Genomic DNA, 27,222 nt, shown 5'->3' on the forward strand with positions numbered 1-27,222 from the left:
GTTCCTAGGCACTACTGACTGGTTCTACAGAAATGTTGATTAAAAAACTGTATCTCATCAAGACAGACATCATCATGAGAAATTTCAGCCCAACTGGCTCATATTTAATAATGTGCATATGGTGTGCTAGCAGCATAAGGGACAAGCCAACTAATTAGATTAGAATTATTTTATTCAATAATTTATGATTAGTTTTACTAATATTTCTAATAATGCCACAGCTAACAAGAATTTTAAAGTGTCCTCAGAAAATCTGATTGAACTTGCTGCAGGATGAGAGATTTGCTTAATTTCAAACTCCCAATCTCACACAGTTTGTTGCTAAATTACAGGAGTGCTTGGAGATATACACACATCTGAAAATAAAAATGCAGGTGAATTTATGAGACAGATAAAGGTGAAAAAGAAATCAGGTCTCAGAAAATCTTCTGAAAATGCATAGGTGACATTCCCACAAGCAAAAGCACAATATAAAAGAGTATCAACTATTGGATATTATTAAGGGGGTCTCTGTGCTATGGGTTTTTGCTATACTTAGCTGCTGCACAGGCATGGGAACCACCTGAGCTAAAATTTGCAGCAATGCAAAATTCTGAAAAAATCTGACATCTTAATTTCATGTGTAACTGTGGAACTTTCTTGGTGACTCCATTAGGCTTCAGGAGAAAATAATTGTTCTTTACCAGTTTAGAGGGAGGCACATACTGGGGGATGAAGAAGTAATGAACTTTAAAAGTGCCTTTGAGAACTTGGAGAGAGGAGAACAAAACCAGGAAAAGTTTCCTCATTTTTCTTTCCCTAGCCTTGGAGGTTTAGAGAAACGTGACTTATCTATAAATAAGGGGAATGTATAAATAAAAAAACAGTCTCCAAACCTGAGCCTAAAACTGATCTCAGTGTTGCTTTCCATTGACAGATAACAAATATGCTCCTGCAGTCACTCTCAATGGGTTCATCTTTATTCTTGGAGGAGCTTATGCACGAGCAACCACCATCTATGACCCAGAGAAAGGCAATATTAAAGCAGGTCCCAACATGAACCACTCCAGGCAGTTCTGCAGGTGAGAAAAAACATTAAAATGGAATTACCGGTGCCTTAACATTTTCTGTTGACAAATAAGCTACTACAAGTGAAGGGGAGAGGGGAAGGGAGGTGTGAACCATTTGGGGTTTTTCCTCATCTCTTTTCGGTACGTGCTCAGCATTTCCCAAAGTGTCCATTCAGCAGTCTGTTATGGTTCACGTGTCTCCTCACGTTCAGGCACGATGGATCATGGGGTGGGATGTGAGTTGGGCTCCTCCAGTGATTACACGAATGCTGTTCTCAGTTTGCCATGTGCAACTAGAGGATGATAAATACCTTCTGTAGGAGAGACCATCATAATGTGGAATGTTTTTGCTAACCAGCTGAAAGTTCCTTGAAAGAAAAAGAATCCTGAGTAAGCACTACACACGAGTATTAATTACTATTATTTATTAGGTGCCTGTGATTGCTTTTCGGGCTCCCTTCCCTGATTGTGGTCTCAAGTTGAACAAATTTCACCAATTGCCTGACAAAAATAAAACTTGGCAGCCATTGCAGGTACTGGCAGCGCTTAAAGGCCTTTTAAATAGTTTTACATGGCTGCTACTGAAAGACGGGCTTGTTCTGCGCTGTGCACAGCCAGCCCTTCCCAGAGCACATTCCCAGGCTGGGGAAGGGCTGAGCTGCTGGTTTCCCTGGAAAAGCCACAGCTGGGCTCTAGACACTGCCACAGGCACCAGGTGAGGGTTTGTCATCCATGTCTGATGCAGCAGCACCCTGAGGCACTGAGCCAAGCCAGGGTGGAGGGGCTGTGCCAGGCACTGTCCTGGCAAAGCACTGGCTGGGGTGGGAGGAAGAGCAGCAATGGGCAGCAGCAGGGCCCACAGCAGACCCACTTCTTCCAGATATTCAGCCACTGCACCTTGCTCCAGGAGTGTCCCTGGCGCCCATCCTACTGTTGGAAAACACCTCCATGTTTTAACTTGGATTTAGCCTTTCACTTGAATGCACATGAGAAAATGCCTTTTAAGAAATCATGCTCAGTTTTTCTCTTTTTGCTGTTTTTTTTCTCATTTTCACCTTTTTCCTTTCCTTTTATTAATTTAAGGGGCACCCTCTCTTGGCTGTTGGAGCAGATATTGCTGTAAGCGGAGGGGTCAGAGCACCAGCTCTGTCCCAAGCCAGCTCCATCCCAGTGGCTGCTGCCCTGTTCCCCTGCTAAGGACACATCCTCCCAGTCCCTCCACTCCAGCAGGAGGCAAAGCAGGAGGAGCAGTGCAGTGCTCAGGCAGCATAGAATGATATTTTTCTCCTCAAAACTAGAAATAACAGGCACAATACCATACAGTATTAGAACCCTAAGCTGTACAATGAAACATGAGGGATTTGGACATTTGATACATTCCTGCATCTTCCCATCCATCATAGAGAGAGGGATGAGCTGCTCTTTGAACATCTTGGGTTTGTAAAAAGTGGCAAGAGTCTGTTAAATATCCAAGGGAAATTGCATGGCTGATCTCAGCTGTTGGCTGAGCACCTCACCTGAAAACTTCCCAGGGTTTCTGACATGAAGGGATGCTTTGCTCTGCACCCTACAGTACAGAACGACCAAGGAAAGTGAACCAGTGACCTAAATGTTCCCTAGTGCTTGGGCTCCATAATAACGGGCTTTGTTTAAGTAGAATTTGCCACCCATCCATAAAAAGTAACTTCAAACTTTTAAATGACATTTTTTTCTAATGCCCGAAGCAACGGTGGTCAGGAAACCTACATTTATAGTGGAATGTATGGAAACCAAAAAAAAAAAACATACAATTGGAAGCAAAAAAGGCACCATTTCAAAGATTCTTGAACGCACTGGGAAACAGTCAAGGAAAACGATTTCAGCCTAAAGACATGTAAAGCTTGTGACAAAACCTAAATAAATCTGTGTGTGGCAATAGGGAAGATGGGTGATCAGCAGTAACAAATAGGTTTAAAACCTGCTGCTGCTACAGGAGGCTGAGGGAACCAGTGCTGACGGCTAATGGGAGTAAAAAGAAAGGCACTTAAAAATTTTGGGGATAAAATTTGTAATTTGAGTTAGTTATAAAACCACTGCTGATGAGATTGATGAGGTAGCAAAGTAAAATACAGGCCAATTGGGTAGGTGTTTCTCATCTGTATTTGGAAGGATACAAGGATGTTTGGGTCTTTGTTCTGCTGTGAGGGACCAAAAGCTGTTACTGCTGGCAGCAAGGAAAATGGAAACTGAAATTTTATTCTCAAATCCAGCAATGCAGCTGTCTTAGACACAGGTGTCTTTAGAGACTTCATTGAGAAGCTGATTGAACCACTAATGTTGATTTTTAATAACTTTTCAAGTTGAGGATGGATCAGGGCACTGCCAGAGTGTTTCTGTACTGTGAAAAGGTGAAAAGGAGAATTTCAGTGCAGCAATTAATTTTGCAAAGTGCCAGCATCAAGGTAAGTGGTCTCACTTAGCCTCATGTTGGTCCTCTGCAAAATACCAGAGTGGTTAATTTGGGATTTCATCAACAAATAACTAGATGCTAATAAAATAATGAAGATCAATCAATGCACTTTTCTGGAAAATGAAGCTTGTTAAACCACCCTGTTATCACAGACTCATTTAGATTTGAACAGACCTCTAAGGTCCTCAAATCCAGCCATGAACCTGACACTGCCAAGTCCACCAGAGGTGTTGGGAAGCCTGGTTCTTTGTTTTGGTTTGTAATACAACATGCCTGGCTGCTAAAGACAACTGTGATGCTGTAATATACTGCAATTTCTCCAAGGTATTTGGCTGGCATTATATGGAATTAACAAGGCACATGGCAGAGAGATTAAATCTGCTTCACTGACAGATCTCAAAATGTAGTTGTTAATGAGAAGGTATCATTCAGCAAGGCCACTGGCAGCAAGCATTTCTTCTTCTCCAATGCTATTTAATACATCTATCAACAATCCAGGTAATAGAAAATCTCTCCTGATAAGGCTGCAGGGGGCTTAACACTTACTGGCTACAAAACATTACAGAAGGAGCTATTTTATCAGTTCCCTGAATATCTCTGTTGAACTGTCTCAAGCCAGCAGTGGTATTTTAAATACAAAGTAAGACACAGAGCAAGCACACTCATAGCAGCCCTGCTCCCTTAGAAAGCCAGGCTCTCAGAGGAGGACATAAATGAGATCACTCAGAGCAGCACAACATGAGCTCACATCACAGTCCTCTGGATAAAAGGTCAGTGCAATATTGGGGATATAAAACATGTCCCAACACCAAAATGAAAACAAGCTAAAGCTGGGTAGAGCGAGTGCTGCTGTATACAGTGCTGGGAGATGAGTGCAGGTCCTGGGTCCTGCGTCAACATGTGGAAATACCAGCAGAAGTTCAAAGGGAAGCTGCCAAAATGACCCCAGATTGCAAATCAGACCTTTGACATGAAACTCAAGGAGTCTATCAAAGAAAGGCTGAGAGGTGACTTGATCACTGGGAGCAAATGGAGAAGCTTTCAGTCTCGCAGACAAAGGCGTAGCAGGTCACAAGGGCTGGAAAGTCAAGTTACACATCTCGTAAGTGAAGCACTTTTCCAACAGCAAGGATAATTAAACAGAGAAGCAGCAAGGGAAGGGGTGAACTCACCAACACACGCTGTTTTTAAGAGGAGATTAGATACGTTTCCAGGAGAGATGCTGCCTGGGGAAATGTCCATGGCCTGCGTATACACAAGCACAGATTAACTAAGCACAGAGGTCCCTTCTGACCTTAGCCTGTGAATCTACAAATTCCTCATTCCACTCATTAGCATGGATCACAAAAAGCATGGTTTAAAAGCAGCAACATAAACAACTTAAAAATTAACTGCATGCTATTGATCTCCTCTCACCAGGAATCACTCAATACTGAATTTGCTGGGAAAAATCTTGACCGCATCACTTTTATTTTTATCTGCTTTGTTTCTACATGTTAGTGATGAGGGAGCATGATAGCCTCAAGCAGAGGGAAAAGAAATGTGTGTGACATTCCCTGCCTGTGAAAAATTAAAGGTCCATTCAAATGGTTTTAATATCAAGTTAAATTACTTTTAATGAAAAATGAAAAATAAATGGTTCGGTCTCCAGCTCACAATCAACAGAAGAGCAAATTGAGGATCATTTTCAGATTAAGCCCAGCCTGATGGAAGCCAATAAGAAATTCATGCTGATGTAGAATTAACCCTTTGAAAGATGGTGCTAAATGGGAAAAGAGCTATAACAGGCCTGAAGCATTTTAAAATTCACTGAGAGCTTGAACACCTTCCACACAACAGGTGAGGGAAATATTTGACATTTCCCCAACATCAGGCAAGTGTGAGCTTTTTGCCACACACCCTTTCTCAGTTTGGCAGCCCCTGTTTATTTGCAGGATCTTGAGATGGTGGACAGCAGCCGACAGGAATGAAAAGCCAGGATGAGATGATGACACCTTGCTCTGCCAGACACCTCCCTCCAAAAAGACTTGCAGATATCCCTCCCCTTCAGCGTGGCACTGCAGGTGGGAATTCTCCCTTCCTGCAGTGCCCTTCAAGGGTTTATTTTTCCACAAGTGAAAAGAATACCAAATGCATTCCTGTGCATGATTAAAAATTCCATATTCTGCTTGCTTAGAATGCAGGCAGCGTGCAAACAGGCTTGTGCTACAGAGAGCCTCCACGGGGCAACCGCGGCAGCATGGTGGTGCCAGCAATAATTCCAGGGAAGCTAATTTAGTACCAGCAATTCCCAACAGACACCAGAAAAGCATTTTCTTCCTCCTCCTCTGACTGCTAACCAGTAAGATTTATTAGATGGTTCTGCTGAATGGAAATCTTTAATAAAACTTTGACTCAGGCTGAACAGCACAAAACCAGGGTCAGTGTGGGGATTATTTTACACATACCCACACCCCCCACCCCCACCTCTTCTTTTCAAGTAAGGACTTGTTTTTGAACAGCAAAGCATGGTGCTTCCTGTAATGACCTGCCAGGCATTGCTGACCTACAGCGCCAGCTACAGCCTCCCCAGGCTGGCTCCTTTCTGCCTTGTAAAGCTCATGGTAACTCCAGGCACTGGAAGGGATTGGAGCACAGCTTGTTTGGATGGATGTTCCCAGGTGCAACTACTATGAAACTGTTGTGGAACATTCCTCAGTGGCCATGGGCTTCCCGAACCTACAGGCAGGAAGGTTGGTGTGTTCAGCCAGCAGCACTTGCAGCTGGAGCTGTTTGTAGTCCAGAAGGGAAAACCAAAACCTTCTAGCCTATCTGGAAGGAGACATAGGTCTGGGGCTCTGCTCCACAGACAGCAGTGAGAGCTGCTGGAGCTGCTGCACCAGACTAACTTAGCAGGCAGTAATTTCTGTAGGAACTGATGACATGAAGGATTGTGGTGGGCATTAAAGCATAACTGATACAGACAGAGCACTCAGGCCATTACTGATGTGCTGTGGACTGTGGAGTAAAACACTGCTGGATTTCAGCAACAAGTAACGGTGCCACGTGATGGCTTTGGATCATTAGCAAGGGAAAGTGCTCGTGGAGTAGGGGAGAATATAACTGGAGCTTGGCCAGAACACCCACACTAATAATCCTGCTCCAGGAAGGGGTATGATATCCTCCTAATTGACCATGACTAATCTGGACCCTCATTTATCCATCTCATTGTAAAGATGACACTTCTGGCAGCGTGACACGGCCACCCGAGCTCAAGCCTTGTGCGACACAACACCCTGGCTGCCACCACTGGGGGCTGTCAGCACTGCGCCAGGCAGGGACAGCCACCAGGCAGGGACAGCGCCTTGGCTCCCTGACTGCCACCACCCACGGACACAGGGCCAGCAATGCCTTTTGCTCCAGTGCCTCAAACCACCGTGCAGGTGTCTCAGAAAGGTCCCAGGCTCAACAGAAAGCTCAAGGAGCACTTGCAGCTCTGCCTGGCACTGCCCAGAGCCACACCCTACAGGGGCTGGGACCCTGGAGGCTTCCCTGGTCCTAACACCAGCTCCATCCAGTTGATGAGCATCCTGGAATTACAGAATATCCTCAGTTGGAAGGGATGCACAAGGATCATCAAGTCCAGCTCCTGTCCCTGCACAGGACAACCTCAAAAATCCCATCAGCATCATTCAGTTCCACTTCCAGTAAAGCCTTCCTGAAATCTTAGGTCAGGAAGGAAATTCATCCACTAATAAATGCAGGGATCTTATTTTTTTTTCCTTCTTTTAAGCAGATCCTGGGTCGACCTAACTGGTAATACTCAATAATGTTCATGGAACTGCTTGAAATAAATGTGTGCTTCTGCATGCATAGCCAGAAATGAGGAGGGAAAAGAATATTGTTTGAGGCCTCAGTAGATACTAAGCTGCAGGCAGTCAAAACAGTACACTAATTCAGCCATGTCAAATCTTTTGCAACCCTGAGAGTTAAAAGACAAAATTTTTGACAATTATGTGTTAACATTTCCTGATGAGGCTGATGTGATATTTAGGACTGAGCAGGAAATTTTAAAGAAGTAATAAAATTACCATTTCTTGTCGTCCCACTGCTTGATGCTATGTCCAGCATGTCACTGGGAGAGATAAATGCTGGAGCAAGAGCACCCAGGCATTCACCTCTCAAACACAGAGAAAAAAAGACAGTGATCCTCTGCTTCCAAATCTTACTGCCCATCAGGAGACTTCCATCTTCTCACTCTACTCAGCTCTTGTCAGGCAGCACTTTCCGTTCCCACAGTTCAAAAAAGACACGGATAGACTGAAGAGGGTCCAGAGGAGGGTTGTAAAGATGTTCAAAGGACTAGGGAACCTGCCTGATGAGGGAAGATTGAAAAGTCTTTTCTCCCTGGAAAGAGATGGCTCAGGGGACCCTCAGAGAGTATTCCAGAAGGAAAAGAGCAGCCACAAGGAGGATGGAAGCTCTCTATTGACAAGGAGCTCTGGGGAGAAGACAATGGGGCAAGAGGTAAAAGCTGCACAAACAGAGGCTTCATCGTGATGCAAGAATTCCTTACAGTGAGATCAGTCATTCGCTGGAACAACCTCCCCAGGGATGTGGTGGAGTCCCCATCACCAAAGGTTTTCAGGATGTGATTGGACAGGATGCAAGAAAATCTCATCTGGTGCCCCTTTCCCACAAAGGTTGGATGGAGCAGATGATCTTTCAGGGTCTCTTCCTGCCTGGGCTGTTCTTGGATTTTTTGGTTCAGTGATTCAGTTTGTCCATCAAGAGAGCTGTCAGAGAGGGACCTTCTCTGCGACTTGTTCAGCCTGGTGGATAGGCAGGGAAGAGATGTAAAGGGTGTTTAGATTACACAAGCACACCAGTCAGGTCCCCACCAGCCCTTGGCACACCTCAGCCTCATTGGGATTTTCCTGGGAGTGTGATCCAGAGCTTCATGGAGGTCAGCAGATGGATCAGACAACCCATGGCAGTGTCAGGGGACAGTCACAGCATGATCCTCTGACACTGAGCATTGCTTGGGAAATGAGGATGCCCAGGCACCTCAGGAGAATCAGTCACAGGGCAGGAGAAGCCTCTCTAGTGAACAGCAGTAATTACCTGCAGAGTAGAAAGCTGGGTCATTCATTAGCCTGCATGGTAATAATTTGCTGTAACTCATATTTTTGGAAGGAGTGGCTGAAGTGATCTGGATTTGGATGCCCATTACCTTCTCCCCAGGCATTCTGCTGGAGAGGTGGAGGTCTGGCTGCTCCCCAGCCAGGGAAGCCACTGCCCCAAAGCCCTCAGGGTTTGTGTCCCTGCAGCAAGGCTCTCTGGCACAGAGCTTCCTTCCTTCCTTCCTTCCCAGGCTCTGACAGCCTGTAATCATTTTATCTCTCTGGATTAATGGCACCAAGCAATAAACTCGCATCCTAATTATTGTAATTATTTCTTTCTTTGTATGTCAGCCTTGGTAACGATGTTTTTACAGCTGATGGGATGGAGGGGAGGGAAGAAACGAAATATTGTCACAGTAAAGAAGAAAGAGCAATGAGCATACTCCTTTCCATTCACTTTTCTTAAGGTTTTAGAGCCCACTTGAGTTTTCTGTTCTCTCAGGTCCCAGAAATTAGCAATGATTGTCCTAATACTACAAAGTAGCAGCAATTTAGGATTAAATTCCTAATTATCTTAAGCATCTACCTGCCACTTTAGCTCCAGAGATGGCTGAATATCTCCAAAGTTCCCTGTTCATGAGGATCCACTGTGTGCTCAGAACTATTTCTTCATGGCAGGAGCAGCTCAGTGCTTTGCTTAACCTCAGGCATGACTCACAAGCATTATGCCAGTCTTATCTATGGGAATTGCATACAGAGGGAGCAGAAGTTGCTCTAATCACCATTTAAAATTCATACAGTCTTCCAGAGGGTGGAATTCAGCATCCAGTTCTTCCCCACTGTATTAGCACCATGATGGGAAGGTACAGGATTGAGCTGGGCAGGAATTCTTTCCAGGGCTGTAGCCCAGGTTCCAGAGAACAGGGGCAGCACTTGCCCACTTTCTGTAACCCCAAATCCAGAGCATGGGCGGGGGAGGAGCCCAGACCCAGATCATTTTGAGAAGGTTTCCTTGGCTGCTCAGCTCTGTGGTGGCAGCAGCTCTGGCTCAGAGTAGCTCCTACCAAACATGCCACAGAGAAGATTTCACTGCAAGGAGTGTGGGTGGCTAAGATGCAACACAAGAATTTGTAAAGCACCCACGTCCCTGTTTAGAGCCCTAACGTGAGATGTCTGAGGGAACACCAGCACTCAGGGCCAGGTTTCAGCTGAGCAGCACAGAGCCAGCAAGGAAGGGCTGGTGCCTGCTTGGCTCCTGCTCCTGTGGTCCCCTGTAGAGTCTTCCCTCTGGTAATGAATGACTCCATGCAGAGGAATTTCATCAGTTAATGAGCAGGGAGTGGTGGACCAGCGTTGTACATCAGTGGTGACTGAGGACTGAGATCCTCTCTGTATTGGTGGAGGTGCTGCCATCCACACCAGCATGTCCACACCAGGAAATCAAAACTAAGGCCATTCATGGACAGCAGACTATGGTCATCAGCACTGATGGAACCAGCCCCAGTCTCCACGCTCCACACTAATACTTGTTTCAATTGCCCATTATTGATAGTTCTTTAGACAGATCTTTTCTGGGGCTCTTTTGGAGTTGTTTTGTTTTTCCCACTTAACCAAACAAAACTTATCACCCATTTAATTTTTATTTCCTTTTTTGCATCAAGCATTGTGAAGGCGTACTGTTTTAATTAGTAATCAGCATTTCATTAGAGAACCAAGGCAGCAGAGTTGCTTTGTACAACAGTCCATCTCTGACATTAGACCTTCTTCCACATCCCAAAAAGCATATCCCAAACAAATTAGCTTCCATCTTTTTCAGCTTCACAATCCAGAAAAAAAAAAGAGTTAAGCAAAACCAGTGACTACTGCCCAAGAGCCTTATCTCTCAACTCTCATTCTGCTCATTTCAACAGCCCCTCCACCACATCAGGAGCCTGGGGTGGGGCAATTCTTCCCCCTCCTCAGGCAACATTTTGCAAGCTGAAATTCCCAGCCTGCCTAAAGAGCAACTTTTTCGTGTCCCGAGATGGGCTTTCCACCCCTCAGCAAATATCCTAAGTCCAGAACTGTTGTTTAATTGGCACATTTCTCTGATTTACTGGGTCGGCTGGTCCTGCCACCTCTGCTTCCTCCTGGGCATAGAGACTGAGGAGTTTCTGCCAGGCAGTGCCTCTCTGCCACCAGCTCTGGCTCCTTTGGAGGTGAGCTCCTTCTCTTTCAAAGCCATCTTTCAGGACGTCACTTGCGTTACTCAAGTCCTTATTCTTCCTTGTTTCTCCCTGACGTTGGAAAAATAATTACCCGTGGTTCAGTAAGTTCATTAGCAAACTCCCTCAGGAGCCTGGGCTATGCATCATCCAGCCCTGCTGATTTGTGGATAGGCTCTAATCAAATGTTTCAAGTCTCCCTCTCCTTCCTCCTCCTTTCAGATTAACAGTTATTTTGACAAGATTCTCATTATTTCCTATTTCCTGGCGGTACCCAGGGACTAGGCTTATTTGAGTCCTTACTGTTGTCATTGTGAGTTTATTTTTAACCTCAGGCTCTGCTTCTCCACAAGGACATCAGAGTCTTGTGTTCTTCAGAAGCACGTGGCATTGTCGGTGCCATTTTAGTCTCAGTTCATCCTGTGTCTTCCAGCACTCTCTGGCTTTTGCCTTTATCACTTTTTATCTTTTCTCTTCCCAGTACGTCAAAATTAGCCAGACAAAATTACTTTGTTTTTACCAAGAGTAGAAGTTCACTAAGCTTTTCTGCCTTGTTAGATCTAGGCCACCTTCTTGGTTGCAATTAGTTTCTCTTCTCCCCCTCTTGTTCTCCCTGCTATCCTTTGCCACGTACATACTCTCCGAGTCTCCCTTTTCCTTCCCAACATAATCATTCACCAGCTGCTCTACAAACGGAGCAGAAAAACCACTGCCAACCCCATCCAGATTAACAACATCTTTAAATCAACTTGGAAGGCAAATTTGGGTTTCCTGGCAGATGAAAAGCAGACAGTCTCAGTTTTGGGTTCTCCCCACACAGTGTGAAGGCAGCACGGAGCACACGGCAGGCCCTGCATTGGCTTTTCCCCCCTAGAGGCCTCTGCCATGCTCTGACATTCCCAAATGCACACATGGGAGCCCAGCCCCATCTTCTTCAGCCCAAAGCAGTGTCCTGCTGTGTGCTCAAGAGGCCAAGGCACAAAATGGAAGGAAGAGGAAGAGATGAGACCAAGGGACAATTTTTCTTTCAAATACCTTCCACACCTGTTCACCTTCCTTCTTACCAGGAGCCTATGGACCATGGGATTAGTCCAGCCCCATTATTCCTGATTTACATGAGGTATCTGAAGTCAAACACTTTCACTTTAGGAAAGCAGTGAGGTCTTTTATCTTCTTTAGATGCCAACAAGGAGCTGCCCTCTCATTCCCTCAGCCACACAGCCCCGGCCACCACACCTGTGTGCCCCAGATCCACTTTCCCTTGGACAACTCCAGGGTACACAAGGACAAAGCCAGCAGGTTCTCCAGGACCCCATGCCAGGACACAACCATGGAAGGGGCCGAAGAAACAGAACACACTTGAAGATTTTTATTCCCCATTTTGCAGCATTCATTTAATTAAATTAAATTAAAGAAGTAACTTGATGAAAGATTTTATTCCAGCTGAAGTGGTGGGAACCCCAAATTGTTTGGATTGGTTTTGCATGTGCAAAGTATTACAGGGACACAGCACCCCGCCACTTTTGCTGCAGATCCCAGGTGTGGGCTGGAGAAAGATCTTACTTGGACTTATATCTGTTGTTTACATTAGAGACAACAGTTACCTACCTGGCAGGAACACAAAAAGGATTAATTTTGGGGAGAGAAAAGGAGAGAGAAGAGAAATGCCCACACAGCTTTCTTTATACAGATAAGAACAAAAGCTGTATTCATTGTTTACCCATTATTATAAAAGACTGGGTTTGTTTTAAGCATAAAAAGAAAATTGCTCAGTAAGACAACTAACTCTAACTTTTTTTCTTTTTTTGAAAAACACAGTGCTGTGGTTCTGGATGGAAAAATCTATGCTACTGGTGGGATTGTCAGCAGTGAAGGACCTGCCCTGGGAAACATGGAAGCCTATGACCCTAAAACAAACACGTGGACACTTCTACCAAATATGCCCTGCCCCGTTTTCCGACACGGCTGCGTAGCAATCAAGAAGTACATTCAGAGCGGCTGATGTTCCCCAGGAGTTGGGTGGAGAACTGTTTGTACCTGCTGAAAGCAGGCAAGAAGAATACTTAAGGAACAAAAGCAGCAAAGCCAGCCAGTGAACATATTGCTCTAAAGTCTTGAATAGTGTCTACATTGAATGTAGAAAAATCATCCTCACCTTTTGGTGAACCAGGAGCAGAGAGCTCCGTGCTATGTAAGATATTGTAACTTAATAATGCAAGGGTGTCACTAGATGTTATAGTGGCACTTGTTCTGGACATCGGCTTTTGGTCAACCCAGGTGCAATAGAATTTCTCATATTTTTTAAGCTGGGGAAGAGAGGAAAAAAATAATCTGCATTTTACTTTAGAGCTCAAGCTTGATTCTTGAAATAACCATGCAGATTAGTTTTACTATTACACTTTAGGCATCAGTCTATTTGAAAGGTCAAAGTGTCCTTACCACTTTGATTCCTACATTTGTTTCTAATACATGCTTTTCAATACCAATGACTGAGAGAAATTTTGTGTGACAGATGGCTTATGTTGGTGTCAGTCTTCCATCAGATCAAACAAATATTTCAGTTCTCTAGAGAAGAGCCCAAAAGCAGGGTGAGGTGGGGACTAGGGAGAAGAAGAATAGCCATTGGTAATAAATTCCATGTAAAATGATGAAAACAAAAGGTCTGTTGGGCTGGATGAGTTTCTGCTCCTGGTGATTCTCGTGTGGGCACATGTGGCTGTGCCCACAGTGGCGGGTGGGAGGCTTCTAAACCTTTTCCTCTGGGTTTCTGCTGATGCACTTGGCAGTGAATTCCCTCAGTGCAAAATGGAAACAGCTTGGATTCCAGAGGCATTCTCCTGATAAACCCACTCTTCACTTCTGGCTGGAATCACAGTAAAATGCACAGCATAGTGTGGGTTTGCCACGTGCTCATCAAACACAGAAGATGCCTCCTGTGGTTGTGCACTCGGTTTTGGCTCTCAACCAAAATTCCTTACGTCGGGATACACGCCACTATCTTTTATGTAAAGGCTGAGAAGTTTTTTATTTTACTTTATTTTTCAAGTTCCTTCCTTAGGTGTGGAAGCCTTATACTTTTTATTTACAGATTTTTAACACTTGAGTTTAAAGCCCATGGTAGAAAAATGCATAGACTTAAGCCCAGTGTAAGAGACTTCAAATTATTACTATGTAGAGTTGTACGTATATGCACAGCACAGGGGTTATATTTTTATATATATTAAAATATTGTCTATCCAGAGAGCATTGTGATGTGGAAATTCTTTTTAAATTTATACATAAAAGGAACAAATGGGAGATGGACTGGGTAACATAGAGGGGACCGGGGAAAGAATCTTAAAATTCAGCAGTAGAAAGTAACCCCAAGCTAAGGATTGTCTGGTTTCCTTCCAAGCAGAGGGAAAAATCTGCCATACTTGCCTTTGCAGACTCAAATCCCAAATGCCATACCAGTAATTCAAGGAGTGTCCTGTACAGGGTGTGGGTGAGATCGCGCATTCAATATCTAGTTGAATTTCATACCAAATACAGTAGCCTTTTTATATGAAGGGAGGTCTGCCTACAGCTTTGGGGAAATCAATGCAGATGTTTAGCTAATCATCTTATTTTATTAATAACCATTTATAAAATAAAATTTAAAAAAAAAACAAAGACATTTGTATCTTGCAGTATTTAAAGAAAATGTGCTCGAGTCAGCTGAGTCAAGCTATAGGGTGACTCAAGCCTCTCATTTTGACAGTGAGGTTCCAGCCTTTGTTATGCAGTTGTTTTATTTATTCTTTAAAGAAAAGAAAAATAATAAGCACAACAAAATTATATACTAGTATGTCATTTAAAGTATTTATGTCAAACAGGGTGCAAGTGTGAACCTAAAGATTGGAGCACAAGTTTCTAACTGCCTGGGGCAGGACTAATTTTAGTGTTGGTGTGTGTCTACCTCCAAAGGAGGTGCTACCTGTCAACAAGACTGAAACACATTCGACATTTTCAATTTAGCTTATTTCTTCATTTCTCACACTGGAACAAAACTGGCTATTTCTGTGAATAATATTAAAAACAGGGTTATCTGTAATGGTATTGTATATAGTTTATGTTTACTGTTAAGTTCTTGTTATATTATAATAAATATATTTATAGATCTAGATTCAGCATCCAGATTGGATTAATTTTGTCATGATTGATCAAGGAAAAACACTGCACAAATGGGGACTTCATGTTTCAACCCAGCCAGGGATGAAAATGTATTCATTCTGTGTAGTTTCTCTTGCAAATCCAAAAATTTATTGCTAATACTTAAACACTCAGAAGCTTCCAAAGTGTTTTCATTCTCATTTCAGAAAAAATCTCTTAGAAGTAATTTTAGATTTTATTCAGAAGGACTGGGTTTTTGTTCATCTATTTTCCCAAATGTACTATTAAGTAAAGAACAGAAGGGCTCAAGATAGTTTAGGAAACGATCTTGAAGAAAACCCTTGATAAACAGCTTCTTCATTTTTTTAAATGAAAGCAAAAATTTGTGCTGCACTGCTGCTGCAATGTCTAAAAGATGAAAGCTGCATTTGCCCTATGGTCAAAATTCCTTCATATCCAATGTGGGAGCTCTGTACCTCACTGGATGCATCGTTCAGAGAGCAATTCCATGCAACTGTTCATGGCTTCTTTGATGTTTCATTAGGGTGTCATCTGGTAGTTGTAAAACTGGATCTGGAACAAAGATGAGCCAAATATAACTAGTCTCAAATACCACCACAGTGGAACATTTCATCCGGATCTGAGTAGGTAATTTCTGTTCTGCACATTAACAGAAAGAGCCTAACATTTATTGAAATTGTCTCCAGTTCTTACAGAGTATTTAAGAGCGTGAACTGCAGTTTTTCAACATTTTAGTTTAGGCTTAGTGGCTGAGGTTGAACAGCCTGTGAAGATTACTAAAAGCCTTGCAATTCAATATTACAAAACCATGCTGCAATAATCCAGACCAAGTGGGGTGAGTTGCCAACCTTTCATCGAGGCTCTGCACGGATCTCTTACTCAGCACTAGTCAATAATACTTGGTAGAATGAACAAGACACAGACTATTTACTTTACTTGTATGTGGAAATTATTTTAGTACCCTTCTGGGAAGTTGGCTGAGTGCTTATGCCAAATGAATCATATGCACATATCTGCTCAGAGATTTTTCTTCTTAAAAGCTTTAAGAAATTCAGGGGGACAGGCTGGCCCAACAGCCTCTTTGGCCCGCTGGTGTGACCCTCCCCTGGCCCACCTGGGAAGGAGAGTGATCTCCAAAGGGGCTACTCACTGTGCTCAGGTAATCACCCACCCCTGACAATTTACACAAGTCATCCCCCTTCTCCTGTTGTTTCATCCAGCAGCAAACACACTGTACTAATAAAACCTCAGCAACCCCATCTTCTAATTAACTGCAGGTAGGTGTTAAGGCTGAGCTTAGCACAGTGTAAGAGCAGCACTTAATTAGGAGCGCTGGGCACACTCCAGCTTGCCCTTGGAGGGAGCAGACAAAGCGAGCCAGCCCAGCCCCGCGCTCTGCAGCTGCAGGGATTAGCCAGGAGAGCAGCTGCTCCCACCCGGCTCCAGCAGCACAGATCTGTTCAATCAGCAGAGATGGAACTCTGGAGCACAAGTGGCTCCAGGTACTCGACCACCCTCCGGCTTCTCGTGAAGGATTTGTCTGGGAAAAAGGGAGCGGATCCCAAAGCTTTTCTCTGCAGTTTCCAGTGCAAGGGCATGGTCTCAGAACCACACTGCTGCTCTGTCCCCACCGAAAAAACATGACGTGGTGTAATGCAATATCAAATAAAACTACACACAGCACATGCAGTGAGGGCTGGGCAGGCTGCAACCTGTGCCAGGTCTGAAAGAAGACAGTGACTCTGTATCTACTTGGACATTTTTAACTTGTAATGCTAATACAAGCTTTTTAAATTGGATGAGACCCTTAAGCTCACCCCTTAATGCCTGCTTTCCCATTTGAAGTCAGCTCAAAAACAGGAGCTGAAGCGTGCCCTCAGCTGAGGTAGAGACGCCTGCACGTACAGAAGGCAGCACTAAGTTCCCATCATCAGTGAGTGTTCTGCGTTGATAACTTTAGACTGCAGAGAAGGCCAGAAAGAAAGTGGTCCGGAGGGAAGCAGATGGATGCATCCCAGGCATGGTGTTCCCATCACTCATTACACTGAGCTGGACAGCAATACCAGAGCAGAAACACCATTTTTCCTCCAAAAAGCCAAGCTGTTTGAGGCATGATTAAACACTCACTGAGGTTAGGATTCATGAGAGCAAGAGCTGACATTGTGGGCTCCTCAGCCGAGCTCTGGAAGCCTGGAAACAAAAACCAGAGTGGCAGACTACAGTGAAAACAACTCTCCCTTTGCTGGTCACCAGCGTTTTTTCTTTTGATAACATACACTACTTTCAGGAAGTCCTGTTTAGCCAGCAGATTTCTCACAGAGTAATAAATTCCAATTTCCTTTATCTAAACAAATTCTACTTCAGTCGGCAGCAGCTTTACACACAGAATTAAGTGTTTTGGCTCAGTTACTACCTGGGAGAAGGAAGCTCCAGTGGTGTCATCAAGCCGTATCTGCTTCTGTATTTTTCATTAGTGGTGGGCTGTACAATGAATGTTTGAAAGGCTTCCTGCTTTTAATTTCATAATCTGCTGGTTTTGAGCAGAGTTCTTTCTTCCTTTGGAATCACACATGCCCCAGATCTTACACAGCAAGATTCATAATGGCAAAATGCAGTATCAAAACTCTGCTGTTGTCCAGCATCAGTGACTTTTTCCTGTGTTTTTGTGGCTAAAGAGTGGACACCTACCTAAGGTCACCTGTGACATTCCTAAAGAAGCATCTGCTTCTCACCTCATTAAAAACAATACATGTTAATATAAAGTAGGTCTTGCAGATAAAAATGAGCCAATCCCTCTTCCACATCTTGGGAACTGCAGCAGTCTCTAATTTCTGATGCAATGTCCCTGTGCTGGTGGACAGCATCTAAATAAGGATCAGGGAATTGAACAGGGAAGGGGACAAACCAAATGCTCTTAAGAGTATCCTAAGCCTGATGCTCCACCAGAATCACTGTCCTTCTACCACAGAAACAATAATCAGCTCTCACAAAGCAAGCCTACACTGCCAAACCCACTGGAATTTTAGTAGCTATTTCCATTAAAAGAGATAATCTTTTAGTAAGTTATATATTTTTGTGTCCAGTGAATGCAGTGCTCCATTACTTGTTACATCAATTTCAATTTTACCTATTTCAATTTAGGCCCAGCTTTTCTGCAAGTTCCCTGTTTATGAATTGGAACATTTCAGGCCGAGAAAGCTGAGGCAGTTGAGCCTGGAGAAGGTTACAAGATCACCTCATAGCAACATTCCACTCACTGAAGGGATTCCCTAGAGGGAATCTAGAGAGGCACTCTGTGACAGGAACTGTTGAAAGAAGGGAGATTTAGATTAGATATCGGGAAGAAATTCTTTCCTGTGAGGGTGGTGAGACATTGGCACAGGATGTCCCAACTGGCAGTGTTCAAAGGCAGGTTTGATAAGGCCTTGAGCAACCTGGTCTAGTGGGAGGTGTCCCTGCCCATGGCAGGGGATTGGGACTAGATGATCCTTAAGGTCCCTTCCAATCCCTAACATTCTCTGATTCTATAATAAAAAAGTCACACATAGCCTTTCTGGGGAAAATTAAGAGTGGCAATGTGGCAGCTTGGGAATGGCTCATATTTCTGTTTACTGCTTGGCAAGAGGTAACCCCTATGGAGGTCAATACATGCAGACTGCTCACTACCTGGAGAGAACATGAGACTTTCCCAACTGGATAAGGGTTTTTTAATCCCAGAGGTAACCTAACACTCAACCATCTCCAGAAAGCCCAGAAGTCTCTGCCCTGCTGACATTCATTTTTAATAACATGGGGGTATTTCAGAGAGTGCCAATAATGTGGCAGTTATCAAAGGGCAAGTGAAATGACCGGGTAATTACAGGGCAGTCACCTGACATCAAGCCCAAGTAAAAATGGAAAGATGATATCTAACTAAAGTGATCATGAATCAAATGGATAAGAAGAAATACAATGATTTTCTAGAAAATTGGCTGTATCACACAAAGCTGATCTCATTCTCTGACAGGATTACACATTTGATTGATAAGGTAATAGATTTTCAACAGCATGTGACAAAACACTTCAACTTCCTCATGGTACAGTATTCAGACAGCAAATATTAAATGGGCTAAGAAAAGGCAGATTAATTGAGGAATATCCAATCTGCTCAAGTAATTCTCAATTTGGTACTATCAGAGTGTTTCTAATGGGGGAATCCTCTTCTCCCAAAGTTCTTGAAGGAAAACGTTGACATAAATCACAAGTCACAGACCTGTGGAAAAGGAGATTAGCCAAGGGAAAGATAATGGGGCCTGAACAAGTCATACATATGATGCTGACTCCTCTGGCTGCCTGGGACCCATAAAACTTCTCATAAAGCTAAGCAGGACCTCAGAGAGGTGGGAATGGGGAACACTGACATTCAGGATGGAGAACTGCATCATGAAAAGCTGCAAGTCTGAGAAGAGTCAAACAATAAGTGTACCCAGCCCAATTTCATGGTATAAAAGGCCTAAATTGATCTTTAGATGTGCAAAAAGTCGGACAGGGAATAGGAATCAGTGACTTTTCCCTCTATAAATGGCACTGGGGGGACCTATGCTGGAATATCACATCAATTTCTTCTGTGAACAAATGTTTTAGAAGATGTCGAAAAATTGACCTACTGCAAAATAAAGCCACAAAATTGACTTAAAGGCTGGAGAAAATGCAGTGAGAGCCATAAAAACCTTGTTCTTCAGCGAAAAGAAGATGGAGAGGCTACTTGATCACAGTGCATTAGTGTCTTCATGGGAGGGAGAAACAGGCATGAATAGTCTAAAACACCAAGAAACGACAAGAAGCAGAGCCGGGAAGGTGAAGCTGGGCCAAAACAAACGAGGAATGAGGCACATGGTTCTACCCACGAGTTTTAACTACTCCATGAAAGTTCAGAGAGCAGGGCAGATGTACTCTGCCGACTAAATGCCTTTCCCAAAACACTGTTAAGCCATTCAGATGTCAGCAGGCCCTGGGCATGCAGGAGATTAAATCATACGTGCCACAGCATCCGATTCCACAAACCAGTGTTTTCTGCTGGCATTATTCCCTGTGAATAAACCCAGATTTTTGTTAACAAATTGCTGAACATTTAAATCATCATTAGATGTCAGCTCATTTCCATTTCCACAATTTATTCTCATGCATTGACAAGATTAACAGTGCAAAATTTATGCTCAGCTTGTGCTTTCATGGCTGTCCTCTGAATCTTGTGAAAAGGAAGCTTTTTAAAAAAATCTTTTTTTCCTGCTGGACAAGCTTTAGATCTTGGAGCAAGACTCTGAAGCAGCCTAGCCCCAGTATAAAGGTGAGACATTAATTTTATACCAGTTAAATCTCCAATGCTTTATGAAAATGTAGTCTTACATGCTTTTATTTATGATACTTCAAATGTCTATAGGACACAGTAATTTATCACTAAACTGATGTTAGCCACATTCAACATGCCACTATCCATGTTACATTTCATTTCTCACACTAAACCTTCTGTAATGTCACAGAGAATACAGTGGGTATCACTTCAAAACTCATGTTGGAATTATGTTCATTAGAAACCTAAAACATATTAGCAATTTTCCTTTCCTATCATCAAAATCAGGTATCACTGATTTTGCCTTCTTCCAGGCAGCCTCCACACAGAAGGGATTCTGTAAGGTGTAACAAAGTCAGCAGGAGAATGCCAGATCTTTACAACAAAACTGTGGCTGGGGTTTTCACAAACAGGTTCTTAGCTAAAACATAATTTTCTTTTCCTTCTACAGCAGAAAGATTCCTTCTTAGAAAACTAATTGAGTTGAAATTTAATGTATTTTCTAGGATGAATCAATCCTCTATATTCTTTCACTCCCTTTGATGAATAAATACTTCAAAGGGAGTCCTTTTGAAACTTGACCCTAAGTCTTTCCTTCCTCCCAAGGCAGAGTCCCAAAGTGGACAGGTCACCTCCCACAAACTTCTACTTTCCTGTAGACACAGTTGAGCATCTCTGGACTATGGCACAAATCAGATTTTACACTGATGCAAAAGGGTTTTCTCATGTCCACAACAAAACCAGGATGACAAAATGGTGTGAGCACTCCCCAGAGCCACCCAGGCCGAGGGACCTGCACATTTCTCACACACACTCTGCCAAAATCCAGACTGCTGGAGGACAGAAGCAAACCCAGCGAACCAGAGGAGTCCAGCACAGCAGCACCAACCCCACTTCATCTGCTGGCCAACACATCCTGGGGGCTGCATCACTGACACCCCAAATGTGGAGCATGAACAGCCCCTGCCCCACCTCTGTCACTGGATGTGAGGAGCCTCTGAACCCAACTCCACATCACCTTTTGCACCTCAGCCTTGAAAGCAGCACATCAGCATTCCAGTCCAGCCAATCACAATGCAAAGGGCCAGGTTCACGCTAACATTCCACCAGAAGTGATGAATCCATTTCAAATCTTAGCTGCTTATCTTACTTTTAAAGGGAAAGGATTTCTCCTGATATAAAAGTAAGGCTTAGCATAGCGTAACTCAAATGCAATTCTAAAATAAATGGAATTTCACAGTAGTCACAACCATCTACTGGCAGTGGGTTCAACTAAAATATACTTCCTATGCAAATTATCACACTGGAAAAAAATAACTCACCTAGAAATGGAATGAGGCTGAATTAATTAGTGTTAAAGTTTATAATCCCTCATTTTTACATAATAGTTACATGACCACAAGTGAAGCATAAAAGGAGGAGGGGAAAAAAATGAAGTGTTTGGCTTCATTAATCAGTTCGTAAGTTTACTGATTTACCTTGCAGAATTTATTCACATGCAGTGCTGGCTTAAAATCCCATACATTACAAGTCCAAATCCTACCCAAGATACAGAAGAAAAGAATCTCATTTTTAATTTATTTAAATAAATTACCTGAAGAGCTTAAGGAGGAAAGAGAGAATGTGCAGAACTGCAAATTTAAGGAAATATGGGAAATTGGATTTCAAAACTACATTCAAGGCAGAAACCAACAGCAGAAGAAAGCAGCATTAAGCAGTGAACACTTGACAAATATGAGTGTTGCACAAGCATCTACAAAGGCCTGAGGAACACCCACCCTAACTATTTCTTACTAAATCATGCCTTTGAAGTACCACTCCAAATTCACTAAGTATCTTTACAAGAATCCTTTTGTGAGTTCCCAAATATTTTGTCTCTTTCCACTGGTTATTTTTACAGCCACTGTCAGAAATGAGACCTGAACCTCTTCCCTGTTAGCATGGCCATTCCCACCCCTGGAAGACAAAGGGAGACACAAGACCTCACACTCCACTTCCTTTATTCACACTGCAAACCCAAGCGGGTGCTGGAACCTGCAAGGTGAAAACACAGCAGCCCATGCTGAGCTCAGGCTCTCACCAATCATTATTATACAACAGGTATTGAATTTCATATCTAATTGTGCTTTCAAAGCTGCATGTAAAAGTGGAACTGGAGTCAGACATGAAGTTACTACTACCCAATTCCCCATCTACTCTTTTGCCCAGGAGCTCTACAGTTTAAGGGACCCAGAAAGGAAAAGAAGGAAATGTCCAGGGGTGTTCCATGTCCTATACCTCAAGAGTTCATCTATCAAAAACCAAAAAACAAACTGTAAGAACAACTTTGCTAAATATAATAAATAGAAAGGAAATAGTCTTTCCTTTAAAAAAACCCTCTAATTAGAAGTCATTTCTCTAATGGACAAGCACTGAAAGCAGAAATTGGACCAAACTGCTCAAAATAATTGAACAGCAAGATCCCAAAGTGTCACATCTGAACTGCAAAACCAAGGAGGTCTAGTAAGGAAAAGACTGTTTCCAGCCATTTCTTTTAAATACATTTTTGAAGGAGCTAAAGCTGTGTTTTCTTGTCATCTTTATTCAAGTATTTCACAGCAGTTATATTACAAATTACAGTAAAATGTTCAAAATTTCCAGAAGTTCAAAAAAATTAAATAACTTACTTCAAACTAACGTAAAATGAAGTCAAAATGCAAAACATCAATTTAAACACAATTCTGAATAAAACTATAGAATTCAAAATATACCATAGCTGATGAAGGAAGTCTACTTAATCCACAAAGTAGACACACGTTAATGAAACCAAACAGGACGTCCCAATGTCTAAATAACCCAATGTACAAGATACAAAAGATGCAAGTACAAGCCCAAATTCAAGCTTATGGTGTGATTGCAAAATAAAACAAAAACAGAATAAAGGACTATCAGCTGCAGGACCTGCCATTCACGAGACTGAAGGTAAAACCAGCGCTGACTCACTAAATTAATTAAAAAAAAAAAAAAAAAAAGGAAGACAAGATATTACAAAACCCAGTAATCCTATAAATACATTGGCATATGAGGAAATCAAGTAACAATACAGAGGACACAAAACAAAACAAAACAAAATAATCACAGGTGAGATTCAAGCTTGCAAATACAATTAACTCCAGAGTCTTCACCCAAGAGCAACTCTATCACTCCAAAACAGCCCCCCCAGCCCCCAGGGAAACCTCCTCCTCCTCCTCCTGGCTGGCCACATTCCACAGAGTCCAGGACAAGGACTCACACAGGAGTTTATTTGCAATTTTCACAACAAGAAACGAGGAAGAGAGGTCAATTTGTACAAACTCTTGCCAGTGCTATGTGGCAAAAAAATTAAAAACATACAAAGAGTAAACAAGTTTAGACCACATGGATAGATTAACAGCTGTTTTAACTCTATAACCACCAGACATCTGTAAAGGAAAACAAAAACTGAAGTGTGGTTATTTGGGCTAAGAAGGCGAGTATATCATTTTAGGTAAGCTGTCCACTAGAACATCTGATATTAGCTACGTTTCTCTAAAACAACATGGCAGCTCCTCAATCAGTAAAGTTGCCTCTTAATAATTTTTCCCAATCAACAACTGACAGTAAAAATTTTCCTTTAGAAACCTGACCTTTTAGAACCTTTTTTAATGCTAGGCATTTGCTTAAACTTGCTTTTTACACTCACTGGTGACTAAAATTCTCAACTGTTTTAGTTTATATAAATTTATTATCTTCTTAAAAATGAATGCAGTTTTATCTTCCACAAGTGCTGCTGTTACTTGAACAAAAACTTCTTTGAGTAAGTGAAACTGGAATAAATATTTTTAAAAAATTCTGCAGCAAGAACCTGAGACTTGCAAAAAACCCTTTTATCAGAAACTTGCTACAAAAAATCTGCTACATTTCATTTAATCAAATCTTAAAGTTTGTAACAATTTCCATCAAAATACAAAATGCTGTTAATGTACCAGACACATAAATATCTCAAACAGGTATGATGCTAATAAATACTAAATGAAACATGGAAAAAAATCCCATAATCAAATCTGAGATCAAAGAATCTCATTTCAAATGTGTTTTCTGCTTGTTTTTGTTGTTTTTAATCGCACTTTCCCACCTAAAAAATACAGTGTTTCTGCATGGGTTGCATTTCGGTGTAACTAGATGTACATGAATGCTTAAAACCTTTTCCTGCTATCACCTATGAAGAAAAACAGTGGCATTCAGGGGTGAAAAAAATCTAAGATGGGCTGATGTTTAACCACAACGGACAAAGCACTTTGGATCACTGCAGTAGCCCAAGGCCCATGTTTTCTCTCTCTGCAGCACTACCCTGGGATGAGGGTGGAGACGAGTCCCTAAGCCTGGGTTTGTACAGGGAGCAGCGTGATTACAGTCCTCCATAAACACTGTTGGTAACTAAAATACAAAAAACTGAGGTAGCTCAGGATCTCTGCAGTAGTCTGTTTTGTCTATTAAAAACTAACCACACTGCATTGCATATTTCTGCACAGACACTTCTGCAGCTACATAGGGACAGCCACGATGAACGGTTCAGGATGGGAACAGCAGCCAACTGCTCTAGAACAGTTCCATGTGGGAGTGAAATAAACCAGCCCAGGTAATGTTCTAAATGTGATAAAACATAAAAACTGCCTAGACTGCTCTCTCCAGCTGCCAGAAAGGAAAGGTGTTGAACCACACAATTCAGACCCAGAGAACTCTTAGCACAGATGGATTCAAAAGGCTCTCTTCCAATCCTCCCCACAGTAACAATGCTTTGCACAGAACAACTCGTGAAACCTAAGAGAAGTTTTTATTTTCAGCTGAGGTTGGGCTCCAGGACTTTGACCAACTATAGTGTCTTCTTGCCCGCATTGCACAGTCCAAGCTATATTACAAACACAGACCTTCCCAACAAAACCTGCCAGTATTAACCTTGCTTTCCTCAGAGAACTCACACTGGAAAACAAGGACACGGTGGGAAAATGCTTCATTTTTAGCAACACAGAAGAGTTTCACTGTGTAACTTGTTTCTAAAACAAAATATATACCAATGAAAAAGAAATTTCACCATTTTGGTAAAGTATGTGGCTTTTTCAGTGTGTCTTAGTTTAGTTCTGTAGAGTAAGACAGGCATTATAGAACCATAATACTGGCTGCCATCCAATGAAGAGAATACAATTCATCCTTTTGGAGATCTTCATTCTGCAGACAGCTTTCTAACATTGCCATTTGCTATAATCCAAACAAATTGCTTAGCCTTATCTTTCTCAATTGACTAAAAGGCACATTAAAGGCAGTTCTAGAGAGCCTCATCTTCAAATTACTGTACATCCAGTTACTCAAGATTCCTACCACAATGCATCACTGCCTTCTTTAGGACAGATTTTTTTTTGTCCATAACCCCAGAGAAGAGAAAAACTGGAAAAAAAAATAAAAAAGGTTGCCTGTTTAAAAATATTCAACTTAGATCTGCTCTTTCCAGTCCTCTTGTATGTGTTGGTCTTCACTTTGCCTGAAGTTTCCCCATAGATAATGCATGTAGAGTGAACAAGAGCAGGAATGAGAACAGTTTCTGTAGCACCAAAAATCTCCAAGCTGTGGCATTGTATTCTTTATTTATATCAGATACAACTATATGAAGTTCCGTTTGGTTCTTGTAGGCTGGTTGGTTTCAGGTACCTGAGACAATAGCACCAAATTCAACAGAAACAAAAAGAGAGAGCACTTAAGACCAAGGCTCTGCACATACTTGGTGCAAATGGAAACTGAATGGCTCAGAGGACTGCTCTCCCATGAGCAGTTTGAGAGGATAAACCCACCCATCTTGACGAGTTCACAGGAATGTTTCAAACACATGAACTGTTCTTTCCATCTCCTGCAAGAGACACAGACCATTAACTATTCATAAATATAGAAACAGGAATAGAGTTACTTTATGTAATAATACTTACTGTGATACTTTTTTTAATCTGAACAAATAAATATATGAAAACAGACACTTCTGTTTATTAGCTGCTACCTGCTAGTAAAATACGATAAAAGAGGGAACTAATTAGAGAAGCATTAATGCAGAAAAGCCCTCTACAATGACAGTCCATGAGAAAAATCAAGGCTTATTAGGGTCACTTATATAATTAATGTGCTCAATATATATTAGGAAAGCATTGCAGTGGCACAATGCATGAGTTCAAGTCTTACTGCACACTTCTGCAGTTGGTGACCCAGCTGTAATCACAAGTCTGCAGAGTTTGGATAATCGAAGTAAAGATTGGTCTCTACACACTCCTGCTGGACAAATGCCTTTTTAATCTACCTAACATCTTGCTCAGACTTTCAACACATTTTAAGGTGAAGATGGCAGGGAATAGCATGAAAACAGATTGAAAAGTATTCTGTAGGAACTCTACAAAACCCCCCATTATGGCTTTTCCAGGTTTTGTTGTAAATTATTCATGGAGAAAAATATTTAGTGCTCAGTGATCCAACTGGAAAGTAACAATTGTTGTCCTTTTCTCAGCAGGGCTGGTTATCAGTTGAATCAGCAAGCTAATCCAAACCCCTGTGCAGTTACAACAGAGGTGATGGAGGGAATGCACACCCAGAGCTGGCACCAGCCTGTGCCAATGGTGAAATGACCAATTTGCTGCTGACGTACAGGAGGCCTTGGAGGGCAAACACTTCAGTCACAAAGGATGATGGCAAGGCAGACACCTGGCTTCCACCATGCTGCACTGACCTTCCTAAGGCTGCACTTACTGATCAAGAGAGTGTTCACACTTCTAAGGTCTTGTATGAAAGTCATAATCTGCAACTGCATGGAGCAGAGGGGGGTAAATTGGTTTCGGCCTAGTTACACCAACACAATTAAGGGCAGCAGCAGCAGCAGCAGCAATGCCAGGTCAGGGTACCTATGAAA

At 42.4% G+C, this 27,222-nt stretch overlaps 2 protein-coding genes across 7 annotated transcripts in view; one reads left to right on the forward strand and one right to left on the reverse strand.

Moving 5' to 3' along the window:
- The window catches only part of KLHL29 (kelch like family member 29), a 387,440-nt gene extending 373,395 nt beyond the window's left edge, over nt 1-14,045 (forward strand). For all 4 annotated transcript variants that reach the window (XM_063150912.1, XM_063150915.1, XM_063150913.1 and 1 more), the window contains 2 exons: nt 917-1,061; nt 12,623-14,045. In XM_063150912.1, coding sequence (XP_063006982.1) covers nt 917-1,061; nt 12,623-12,806 — 329 coding nt within the window. In that variant the 3' untranslated portion in view covers nt 12,807-14,045. The remainder of the gene's footprint in view (nt 1-916; nt 1,062-12,622) is intronic.
- Nucleotides 14,046-23,686: 9,641 nt separating this feature from the next.
- ATAD2B (ATPase family AAA domain containing 2B) overlaps nt 23,687-27,222 on the reverse strand; it is a 73,109-nt gene continuing 69,573 nt past the window's right edge. For all 3 annotated transcript variants that reach the window (XM_063150917.1, XM_063150918.1, XM_063150916.1), the window contains one exon: nt 23,687-26,181. In XM_063150917.1, the coding sequence (XP_063006987.1) occupies nt 26,140-26,181 (42 nt within the window). In that variant the 3' untranslated portion in view covers nt 23,687-26,139. The remainder of the gene's footprint in view (nt 26,182-27,222) is intronic.

The sequence above is a fragment of the Melospiza melodia genome, chromosome 3 (assembly GCF_035770615.1).
Source record: "Melospiza melodia melodia isolate bMelMel2 chromosome 3, bMelMel2.pri, whole genome shotgun sequence".
Lineage (NCBI taxonomy): Eukaryota > Metazoa > Chordata > Aves > Passeriformes > Passerellidae > Melospiza > Melospiza melodia.